The 12,899-nt window shown below is 35.5% G+C and overlaps 1 protein-coding gene across 1 annotated transcript; it reads right to left on the reverse strand.

Moving 5' to 3' along the window:
• Nucleotides 1-5,066: 5,066 nt before the first annotated feature.
• LOC126368431 (cytochrome P450 9e2-like) lies at nt 5,067-9,065 on the reverse strand. The gene is made up of 2 exons (XM_050012429.1): nt 7,861-9,065; nt 5,067-5,595 (listed from the first exon to the last, which is right to left on the reverse strand). The coding sequence occupies exons 1-2, from the start codon at nt 9,047-9,049 to the stop codon at nt 5,426-5,428; spliced, it is 1,359 nt and encodes a 452-aa protein (XP_049868386.1). The 5' UTR covers nt 9,050-9,065; the 3' UTR covers nt 5,067-5,425.
• Nucleotides 9,066-12,899: the final 3,834 nt, after the last annotated feature.

Raw genomic sequence — 12,899 nt, forward strand, 5'->3', positions numbered from 1 at the left:
CGGAAATGCGCCGCGTTTCTGGTTTGTATATCAGAGGTATATCTGACCTTAGCTGTATTGAAAGGTCAGATAGGTCAGATAGGTCACTTCACTTCAAGGTCACTTCTGTACCTACACTGTGTCACTGTGTCTTCTGTGACGTACTTGTCAAATCCTCACGTTAGCTAATCGGATCCTGTGAAAAAACGTGATAACGCTAAGGAGATGATTAAAGGTTGTTTAAAGTATTTATTCAAAACTTACTGCCTTACCTTACGCTTACGCCTTACGCTTCTTTAGATAGGTAATTGGATCCTGTGAAAAAAACGGGATGACGCTTGGGAGATGATGGAGAAATTCCTAAATACAGATTTATTAAAGTACATACATAGTGTAGTAGATCCTTACGCTTTTAGACACATGTAGAGATAACATACACTAGGGCTGACATGTTGACTATATAATTATGTCGTTTTGTCGATTAGTGCTAATATGTGAAGCCAAATGAGTCATGTCGTTCTGTCAAAATATGAACAAAATCACGTGCACGCATGTTAGGGAAAAGAACAAACTTATCGATTTCGAGAAAAATTATTGAAACAATCGATAATTCTATCACGTTGTGCATATTAGCCCTGCGAAGACCTATAAATGCATAAATATAAATATTGTTTCAGTAAGTTTCAAGGCAGAAACAAATAGTTAATTTGCACTTTCCGTAATTACTTGTACGAACAAAAAAGATCGTAATGGTGTAATAATAGAGATTAGTTTGTATATCGTTCGTTTGATTTGAATGACCATGCATGACTGATTCAGCGGCCAAACGGTTAGCAACTTTCTGGTTGAGTGGCGCGCCTCGTGGATTCAAACGTACGGAGATGTATAAGAACGTTCACGGAGAAGCGTTGGTTAGCACCCAACTGGGCACCTCATTGACTTGTCGTGGGTTCCGTGTGACCTATGAGTCCCGTTGAAAAGTTACCACATTTCCGGGTGTGTCAGTATGGCCGGTCACTCATTGTACTTAAAGTTGAAATGGTGTTCAATCAACGCTTTCATAGGAAAGGCACTAATAGTAGTGTCATTTAGTATATATCACTATAAAAATGCTTCGAACGTATTTGAGAAATTTAATAACATTTAGATGTGACTGGCCATCATAACCCTAACGGTTCCGCGACATTATTTTTTGCCTTTTAATAATACCTCAGTTAAAAGTAAAAATGTTTCACATTTGAAATATTACTTACAATAGATTTTGTTCTTATTCAAATTACATTGTCTTTTTTGTATTTAATTTGGCCATTTGACATGTACCTAGTTAAGCCTTTTTTGTAAATAGGTATTTTCTTTTATTTTGGTGCAATAAAGTATATTGTAATTCAATTGATTTATTTGATATGGTTCCATAAAATAAAACATAGTAGGTATTCTATTAGCATAAAAGTTTGTTAACCCCTGGCTTACACCACACCCACTCACCTAGCAAACAGGACGGTCATAAAAGGGCGTCGATCATAAAAATATTTGATTAGGCGCGTTGCTCTACAGCGCGCCAATCCACCATCTTGAAACTTTTATTAGCTACACGCGGCTCGCTGAATTATTTAGTGCAATACAAACGTAATTTGCACTGTTTACTCTGACTCTAAGCTCGTAACCTAGTTGTGTTTGTTGATTGAAGATGATAAAGGAAAGTTAAGCCGCGTTTGGCGCGGTCGGGTTTTGGATGGGTGATCATTTGGGAGGATATTTTTGTCTAAATAAGATTGTAATTGCTTTGGTGGATTGGCTGGGCGCATTATCGTCGGTAGCGCCGCCAACAACACGTATGCAGTTGACACCAACTAAAAAGATACCAGGAGTCTTAGACAAGTTGCAAACGGTCTTCACAATCGACAGTGATAAAAGTATATGAGATTGACATGTCACTTTATATCACCCTATCTCAAACCCATACATTTTGATCACTGTCTATAATAATATTATTTGTTATTTATTTATAGTATCTTAGTGAGATACTGCCTTAACTAGTCAAGTCAGTTATTTTTTTTACTTAAATTAAACATATTTTTTTTACTAAACGTCAAAACACGAAATTACAATGGAATTTCTATGAAAAAGCACACTGAGACGTCATAGACAAACGTGATAATATATCATTGTATGTCTTTTTCATATCTCGGGCCTGTGGAGGCCCGGACTTTTGGAAGGCGTGCGTGGGGCCGAAGCCAACACGTAGAGGCCCCTTAAGACAGTTTAATCTAAATGTGGTGTGACACCAACCGGCGATTATCCCTGTATGCACTATGGGAGTGCACCCAAAGACAATCCCCGGTTCGTGTAGGACTATTGCAAATTATGGGAACAAAGGTAACTGGGCTATTGGGTTGGGGGTTAGTGGACCGGGATATTGGAGCTATGGGGGACTATGTTATTACGTTTTTCTAGATTAAAAATAATAAATAAGTTAAATAGAAAAAGAAAATATTCTCCGTTAGTTTTAGATCTGTCTTTTTTTTAGTAATCAGAATCATAAATTTATCTTGAACCTAGTACACGACCTTATTCAAGACATTTTGTTGATCACCAATATTTTTATTTTAATTTTTTTTATATAATTTGGAGAACTTACAGACTAATTATACATTAAAAATAAATATGGCTCCATTTATCCTTCCAAAAATATCTATGTAGCTTGTAATCTCTGGATACTATTGAGATTGTTTCTTCTAGAATTTCATCATCTTCCTAGTATTATTCCGTTTTTCACAGGGTCCGCTTACCAAACCTGAAGATTTGACAGATCTGGTTTTTTACAGAATCGACTGCCTGTCTGACCTTCCAATCCGCGAAGGAACAGCCCAATAAAGGTCAGGCCGTATACCTCCGAAAATGCATTTCTCGGGAATGTGGGTTTCCTCACGATGTTTTCCTTCACCGCTGAGTACGTGATAATCATTTATGATACGAACATGAATTCGAAAACAAATTCGACAATCATTGGTGCCTGTGATGGATTCGAACCTGCGACCTCAAAGTGAGAGGTTAGGGTTTTACCAACTGGGCTACCGCGGCTAACGAGTTTTATGCTCATTGTTTGGGCTATAAAGAGAATTATCATAAAAAGAAAACGTTAGATGCTCTACGATGACTATCAATACAACTATGTTGTTAGATTGTATCCCTACTAATATTTTAATGCGAAAGTAATTTATTCTGTCTGTTACGCTTTCAGGCCAAAACTACTGAAACAATTTTGATGAAACTTTGTTGCAGATATATCAGAGACCTCGGTGACGCGTGGGTACTTAGGTCATCTTGCGACGTATGTACCTCTGACTACCCCAATAGAGAATATAGACGTGAGCTTATGTGATTAAAATTATTTATTCCATGTTTTCTTTCCACCAACCCGCAGTGGAGCAGCGTGGTGGAGTATGCTCCATACCCCCTCCGGTTGATTGAGGGGAGGCCTGTGCCCAGCAGTGGGACGTATATAGGCTGTTTATGTTATGTTATGTTATGTTATGTATGTTTTCTTTCACATGAAATGATAATACAAGACATAAAGGGTGGATAATAATTGATGGTCTGGTGGTAATTTATCACTATACTACGATTCATCATAATCGTAGATAATTATCATCTCTTATCATATTGCTAGCTATTGAGCTGTTTTTATTCTGCTTATCCCCAAAGGATTACAGTTAAAAAAAACAAATAAGTACGCAATTTGACTTTATTTTTTCTTACATTTAATGGTTTTAAAAACATTATAATATTACCGTTATCATTATTAGTTTTGTTAAAAATTCGTACAGCTATTTGAGCATGGAGATTTTTTTCTTGCGAATACATATTTAAATATCTTCTTAAAAGACGGCAAGGTTGACTATAAAAGAGTCATGTCATGAGCAATGGCAAGAAATTATATAATTATTATCCAAAACCCTGAACCGTACCTAAATGCCAACAAACACTTAATTTAAGATAGAAGAAAGAAAATTTTAGTCATTAAAATTAAGCGAATTCCGACCACACCTAGAAGTTTTGGTACGTTGTCAATTTTTTTTTAAGGCGATTTATCGTAGACTTGCCGCAATTGACCGTTTTCAATACAAGTCACATAGGTATCTGAATGAAATGTGAGATTTTCTGTCATTCTCTGTTTTATGACTGCCTCTTCATAAATATTTATTCTGATCAATAAAATGTTCATATCTATGCTTAACGATAAAAGGAGGAAATTAACCATTTAAAATACTTTACAGTAATTTGTTTACTAATTAAATCATATTTTTTCTAAATAATCGTACCAATTCTGACAGCAAAAACTTAATTTAAATTTAAATTGACAAGTCTAAAAATAGGTCTATCCCTGTCTTACACTCGCCGTAAGTGAAGGGTGGTTTTTTTTTTATTTTCGCCACAATCGTAGTACAAATTATTACGTCACTAATTAAAATTGACTGGAATTCTCTTAAACCTCGAATATTCGTACGACTAAGACAACCTTATAACACAACCGGGCAATAAAACAAAATGTTTGGCTGTAAAATTAAATAGCCTATTGTTAGTATATTTTAAGTCATAAACGCACGAATAATGAGTTAAAGTTTGAGTAAAATGAAATCGTTAATTGTGTATTTTCTATTTTAGGCACAATTTTGAAACATAGTACATAGTCAATACACAGTCAGTGCACTAACATAAATATTAATTAGGGTCCAGTGGTTTACGATCCGGAGGTCCCGAGTTGGATTCCCAGTGAGATATATCATAAAAATCGCTTTGTGATCACTGGTTTGCTTAACACACTGCACTGATCACCCGATTGTCCGAAAACAAAATGATCCGTTCTCTCTTCTATCGTGTGGGTTGTGAGGTGGATTACCAACCCCATCAACCCTGGTGCCAGGGTTACTATTGAGCCGCCAAAGGCCCCTGACATGGCTCATGTAACGATTACTCACTTACATCAGTAAATAGTAACCGGGACCAAAGGCTTAACGTGCCAACGTGCAACGGCTTAATGATTCGTTATTCGTAGAGCTTGTTAAGCAGTCAAACTACTATACACTCCAAATAAGTACTTAGCATGCGACTACTCCTTACATGAGTCATGTCAAGGGCCTTTTGCGGCTCAACAGTAACCCTGACACCAGGGTTGATGAGTTCAGGCATTGATCTCACAATCCACACGAGAGAAGATGATCTATTAGGGTACTAACCGTACCTATGTGTATCATAACTAAAAGAACCTATACAAAATATTTCTGTTAACATTACTTAAAAATTACAGCCTTTTAATGTCATAAGAACTCGACAAAGATAAAGTACAATTTTTTTTGTTATGTTTTGTCAATATTACCAACCAACCAAAAGTAGAAAAAGGTAGCGAGTTAGACTTGATATAAGATATAATAAATACATTATTTAATTAACAATCTATCGGTTTAAACCGCAGCCAAATATCCATATCGATGACTCTACCGAAATTATGATCGGTTATCGGAAGTTTGCTAGGGGTATTCTCTATCGTTTCAATCTCGAACCTCTTAATTAGAGCTCCGGCGACGCTGCGTACGATTTGTTGAGATATTTGTTCACCTGCAAAAAATAAATTTTAATATTTAAGATAAATAATAATTCAAAAACTTATCTGTGTATAACGTAAAACAATTGAATTATTAGAGATTTTAATAAATTGGCTTGGCAAGAACTGACTAGTCAATAAATGTAATTAACATGACGTAACGGGCATTTATTGCACATAAAGAAATCTTAACTAATACTGTACGTATAATAGTAGTCGAAAAAATATTTTGTTGTTAAAAATACAACAATAATTTTATGAATGTTTTATTTTGATTTTATTATTTTAACTATAATTTATTGTCAATTTTACTTAGAGTACCTACTGCATTGTCCATCACTTGTGTACCACATTTTAAGTAATAAACGATTAGTTATATTTATTCTTAATAATTATCATCCATATAGCTCTAAATACAGGGTGTTAGTGACATCGTAACGAAAACTGAGAGGGAGGTTTCAGCTCATTATTCTGAGTTATTATCAAGTGGATTTTTCCATCGCAAAAGTATAGACTAAATAAAATCATGAATTTTGCACCGGAAAATTCTACTTGATATTAATTCAGAATCATGGTCTGAATCATCCCCCTTAGTATTCGTTACGATGTCACTGACACCCTATGTATAACTTATAAGTACTCTTCATAATTAAAATTGGAATAGACTAATCAAGAGCTGCTACTTTTTTATTTGTTCTTCTGTTAGATATTGGGATTAGCTCTATGGTAGCATGTCAGATTATTGTTTGATTAGAACGAGGAGTTGATCATAACGTCTTTTACCGTATTCCTAAGCGTATACACTTCATTTGAAACTGAATTATTTATTTATTATTCTTTGCCTGAACGCTCTCGAAACTCTTTCGAAAACGCAGCCTAACAATTCTGCTTCGTCATTTTATAAAGTACCTGCTATAGAGACATACTTTATACCAACTTATACTTGTTATTGAAATAAAATTAACAAAAGAAAAAAGTGTGTCAACCGGAGTGCTGACCAAAAACATTCTGTTGCTATGCTTAAGAAAAAAGTGTTTGTAAGCTGTCTTTTGTCGAATGTGCCATCATTAAAATGATGGTGTGAATGAACTTTAAGTAGCAAAAAAGACGTCAAATATCTTTGTATGGTCGATAAAGTACCGCTACATACAGGTTAAAGGTCTGTTGAAAGAATTGCAGGCTTGTTTCGTCTATCATGTTTTTCCAATACGTTGAAAAATGTTCTTGTATTTTTTCCGGAAAATACAATAAGTCACGTCAAAAAGTAACCAGTTTTCTTTTTTACTTTAGATGGGTTTGCTCTTGACCCCAGACTTGCCCGAAGGCATTGACGAAAAAATAATAATTAATAATTATTACATTTATGTACAAAATTTTCCTTTGGAAGAAATTACTGCATGAGAAATAAGGCCGCCTGAATGTATCTATTGTCATTATTTATATGTCTTGTGTCTATTGTGCTCAATGAAGTATTGTATCTATCTATCTATTATATTAGAAACTAATTTTCTGGTTATTATGTTCGTTTTTTTTCCCCCTACTGTGTTTGTATTGTTACTAAGGTGTCCTGTAATAATAAATACTCTCTTTTTTTCTTTCTTAAATGTTAAATTGAATCGTGGGGCGCATTTTCAGACTTGCTAAATGCTGGAAGTATTCTTATGCCTTACTGTAGGGAATTAGTATGCGTGTGTGTATATATCTGTTGTAAATCTTATTTAAATGTAAAAACTGAGTTTTAAATGTTAATGCGGTATCTAAGTTTGTCTAAGTTCACAAATTGGGGAAGTCCTTAGAAAAGGCTTAGTACTATCTACTCTGAACTACCGTGCGTATATGAACCGAATGATGAATGTGGAGGAAGCACGAAAACTATTTCAGGATCGAAGCAAATCGAATTTCGTAGTCTCTGCTTACCCCGGTGGTATAGAGGCATGAGTTTATTTATGTATGTATTGTAATGGTGTGAAATATATACCGGGTTTTAATTTATGATCTTTTTATGCCTAATACTTAGACTACATAGGTACTTAACCACCATCTACTTTACAGCAGGATTCAAAACTTCCATAAATATTGAATATTATACTCATCATCACTAATTTAAGAGCCACGCTTTTGTCGGTGTAGCATTCCTCTCCATGCTACTTTTTAGGGAAAATAGTGCAGTGGTAATATTAGGTTTACTAGTCCTTACAATTTTTATACACTACGCGTGCATAACCTGTCCTGTTGATCCAGTTTAAAAAAATATTTAAAAAGTGATAATAGGTACTTACCAACACACTTTCTCGGGCCAGCACCAAAAGGCAAGAACGCATAGCCATTCACCGCGGCCCCATATAAAAATCTCTCTGGTTTAAATACTTCTGCTTCCTTAAAGTAAGTATCATCTCTATGTATAGCTTCAACAGGAACATTCACAGTCACCCCTTTGTCAACAAGAACCTTGCTTTGAGAAAATTTGTACGTTTTCACACATTTTCTAGTTATGACTGAGTATGGGGGATACATTCGTAAGGTTTCTTTAACAACCGCGTCTAAATATTCATCGGAATTTCTGGCTCGCTTCTGCATTTGAGGGTTCTTTGCAATTTCGTAGGTCAAAGCAGTCAGCAAATTCAAACATGGTATGTAGCCTTCAGATATTACCGACGATAGTATACCAAAAGATAAATCCTTTGAACTGCTTTTCAACGTTTTGTTATCCTTAAACGTAGATTCGATTTTTTTCGTCCATTCAGCTTGTTGAATTGCATGAGTCGATTTTTTTGAAGGTACTCCAAATAAAGTTGATAAGCCAAGAAAAACATAAACAGAAGGGAAGATGTTTTTCAAATAATAAAGCCATTTATCTTTTAAGGAACGATTCTGAAATGCTGTTCTTAATTCAGTGATAACAGATTCGTTTACGTCTTTTAAAAGCATATCTTTGAAAACAACATCCAGTACCTTTGACAGTAAGTGTTGTACTTTAATATTTCCATTTGTTCCTGACAAACTTCCAAGAAAACAGTCTTCGTTTAGAGTAGAGTCATTCAACAACGATTCCAATCCCTCACGCAGTACAGTCCATTTTTCACCATCGACGTAAAACAAATTGTTTCTTAAACAAATATCCTGAGATTTGTCTAAGTCAAGTCCTCTGCTTTTGAAGCTATCGAATTCCGTAGACAGTACTTCTTTTATGAGATCTGGGTTCCTTACAATGAGATCTGGAATTCTGCATTTGACTGATCCGACGAAATCTTCCTTTGGGTGTTGGGAGTAGAGTGTGTTTACTTCATCTGTATTATTTTTGATTCCAAGCACTCTGTGATAGTCGCTACCGAAGAAAGGGATGCTTGGCTTGTAGGGTATGTGTCTAACATACCAGTAGCTGAAGAATTTTGTGACATAATCTAAAGTGAGCGCGACGATCAAGGCGAGAGCTATGCTGATATTCAGCCACCAACTTTCGAAGAACATTTTCGCGTTCGCTCGATGCGATGATGAGGCGAATACTAAGTAATGCGGCGCTAGAGTGGGTCAACGTAACGGTATGTTTAATACACTTACGTCTCCACGCGCTTGAGTTTTCGATTGCCATTGAACTTGGCAAGTTTCTCTTTATCATCGTTTTAACCTTAATGGCGTTGGGAGGTGGTGAAGAGAGGAAACGTATGGACATGTATGTAACCGGGTCTATTATAGAAAGCTTTATTAAAACCGCTTAGCGGTTACTGTTTATGCTTTTACTCATTACTACCTAGCATAAGAGACTTTAATATCGTAAGTCAATATTTAAAGATTTAAGTAGTAGCTTAGAATAAGGAGTAATACTACGAATCACTAAAATGTTCTCTAAGTCAATACAATTATTTTGGTACTAAGGAAAGAAATTTACGTTGTTAATAAAAATTAAAAATCAGAAATCGTAGAGAATGAAGTTATTGTCAAACCAAATGTCAATGACCTTCGGAATATAAGAATCGCGTCAAGGACTTTGCTGCACATTACAAAAAAAAAAAGAAAAAAATATTATTATTTTTCTACGAAAATAAAAAGGACCCTAATAAAATAAGATAAAAGCAGAAAGGTTTTAGAAAAACGTACTTTGACCGAATTGGAGATGTTTTTAGAAAAGGTTTAGTACGATCTACTCTGAAAAGGCGTGCGTGTGTTAAACGATTGATGAATGTGGAGGAAGCAAGAAAAGTGTGTCAGGATCAAAGAAAATGGTGCTTTGATCCTGATATACTTCTCTTGCTTCCAATTTTATAGTCTCTGCTTACCCCGGTGGGAAACAGGCTTGAGTTTATGTATGTATGACAAGTGATATATAAACTTATATGTTAAACAAATAGCACCAATGATGTAGGTACTTAACCTAGACTTAGGAATCCAATTTTACGCCTGAAAACTTAATTGCGGTCATATACAGTAGGTATAGGGTCTTTCGAAAATTTGTATGCAAGCTAGACTATCTTAGTCATTATTTAATTCATGATCATGATATAGGGTAAGAAGAAACAATTTTGTTTATTAAATGTTACGGAAAAAACTAGAAGTGGGATAATTAATGCGCTGAAAATGATTTCGATAACAGACTTAAAATCGTAATTCTACTTAGTATTCCTGCCATCTATCGTAACATATTGGTACTTCTTACCATCTTCTGTGGGGACGTGTAAGTGCCGTTACTGGGTGGGGTCGCATCCTCGTGCTCTAAAAGTTCAGTAAAACGATACGAGATGGCGCTACGAGGGCTAATTTTTCTTTGAGAAGAACATGGTGCGCTCTATAGATTTTATGTCGAACTACACTAAGAAGATGCAAATAATTATAATACTACTTGAAAAGTCAAGATGTCGCTACACGTCTTAAATTCTGATATATCTAAGATGCTGGAGTGAGAGCGTATTGTCTTCCCGGGCATGACGTAAACTCTGACAGAGGAAATTATTGTGTCCTTTCCAACATGATCCAATGTCACCTTACCGTTCATCATATCCATCTTAAGACTTCGTATCAAAATTGGCTGCAAATTGTCTTTGATTACTTGTAGCCCAGCCCACCCCATTAGGGATTACGGGCGTGAATATATGTAAATACATACATACATGCTGTGCTTGTTGCTATGTGTGTTGCATTCTTTAATAATAGGTAAATACTAATTCATAATATATTTATGACCATAAAATTCAATTTTCTTTGATGCTGATTCCTGACACACTTGCTTCCTCCACATTTATTAATCGTTTCATGCACGCGCGCTGTTACGGAGTTTATGTATGTATTATCATGGGGGTTTAACTTATAATAACAAACATCATAGAAGGAAAAAATGAAGGGAAGAGAGGAAAGGGTATACCTAGGAGAACATTTATGAAACAAATAAAACAGAAGGTGCAGGTCGCGTAGTATCAGGAGGTAAAGGATTTGGCGGGAAGAAGAGAGGAATGGCGATTACTCCACCGACAAGAGCGCAGCTCTTAAATAAAGAGAGACAGAGAACTTATAATATTTTTTTATAAATAGCCTATATACGTCGCACTGGTGGTAATGGGCACAAGCCTTACCTCTATCAACTGGACGTTGTATGAAGCATATTTCTCCACACTGCTTCACTACAGGAGGGTGTTAGGTGTTTTACGGCTAATTAGCCGGGACCAACGGGTAACAGAAGGACTTTTAATTTTACTTGGTTTTTTTATAACTTTGAATAAAATATTTAAAATAAAAATATAATTTTAAAAACTAAATCCTGACTACGGGAAAATCACGCTCTAAAAAGTATGCAATAGGAAAATACGTTAGATAGATTATATTTCTCTATTCTCTATTATTCTTCCAAATCAAAGTTCCAAATAGTGATGTTTAAGAGATAGCCGTGATCGTATGCCGTGGTAAGCGAACTGGAAAGACAAATTGTCAAATATATAATTTATTATCTACCTATTTTCTTGTTTCATACTTTTTAGAGCATGATATATAGTCTGTAGTTTGTAGTCGGGTTTGCTTCGCCGCAGTCGGGTTTTAATTCTTTATTTTCTTTATTCCCAGTAGTATCTATACTACCAACGGTACTAACACACCGTAATACTGGGCTTTACAGAGATTGTTTATGAATGAGAAATAAATAAATAGAAAGTATCTTCCTACCTGATAGTTTCTCGCTACGTCTACGGTATACCCATGGGTTAGTCTGCAGGACAAATTAATCAGAAGTACGGATTGCTGCGTCTACAAGGTACGTAGCATACAAGGTACAAGTTTAGAGGATTATTCTCAATAGGTAACAAAGACCAAAAACATATATATTTTTACCTAAAATGTATGTTTACATAACATAATATATAAACTCACGACTATATCCCAATTGGAGGTAGGCAGAGGTACGTCCATTGCAATATGAAGTACTTAAATATTGAATAATAATGATTGGTGGTGAGCTGTATCGCCGTCTATAATACATAATAATATTTATCATTATAAAAATTATCCATTAAACTATTTGTGTTGTATCGATGGCGCACGATGGCGGTCTACTGGGGAAACAGCGACAATGATTTTATAGTCAGTACCTACATTAGCAGTTTGGTTTCCTGATTGTCCGAAAAAGTAAGAAGATTCCGTGCTTCATGTATATTAAGCCGTTGGTCCCAGGTCAATCTGCGCCAATCCACAGTGTAGCGGTGGATTGTGCTCCATACCTTCCACGGTTGATTGAGGAGAGACCTGTGCCCAGCAGCAGCAGTGTTCGTATGTTGAGTTTTTTGAATAATCAGGTGCCTCATCCTGCAATGTCCTTGTCAAACAAAGGACAATCTCGAAAGGTGATTTCGACAATATGCCATTAGAAATTTACAGAGAATACGGCCCTCCAGATCGTGATACTATTAGGTAATACTTAGCATCCATGATTTTTTGGATAAAGTGATGGGCTCACGATCTGGAGGGCCGTATTATTTTTAAATTTCTAATATTTTCCTACTTGAAACATTTTTTTTTGTAAATATTAAGTAAGTATTTTGGCTAAAAATAAATAAATAACAAAAGTAAGAAGATTCAAGAACAAAAGAGACAAAAGTTAATCCTTTATAAAATCCCAATATATACGTAAACTCCTCACACTCTGAACCCCGTAACCAAGAGAAGTGCAACATATTAATCAAGCACAAATGCAAGCCCGTGGGCCATGCAGATGCAGATATGCAATCACATTGCAGTAGCACTCTCTGCCATGCAGCCCATCCCGTCCCCTGTAGCCTTTGGGATGTTTTAAATGCATCGTGTGAATTAGCTGCAGTTACTATGTTGAATGAATTATTCCTTG

The sequence above is a fragment of the Pectinophora gossypiella genome, chromosome 7 (genome assembly GCF_024362695.1).
Source record: "Pectinophora gossypiella chromosome 7, ilPecGoss1.1, whole genome shotgun sequence".
In the NCBI taxonomy this organism is placed as follows: domain Eukaryota; kingdom Metazoa; phylum Arthropoda; class Insecta; order Lepidoptera; family Gelechiidae; genus Pectinophora; species Pectinophora gossypiella.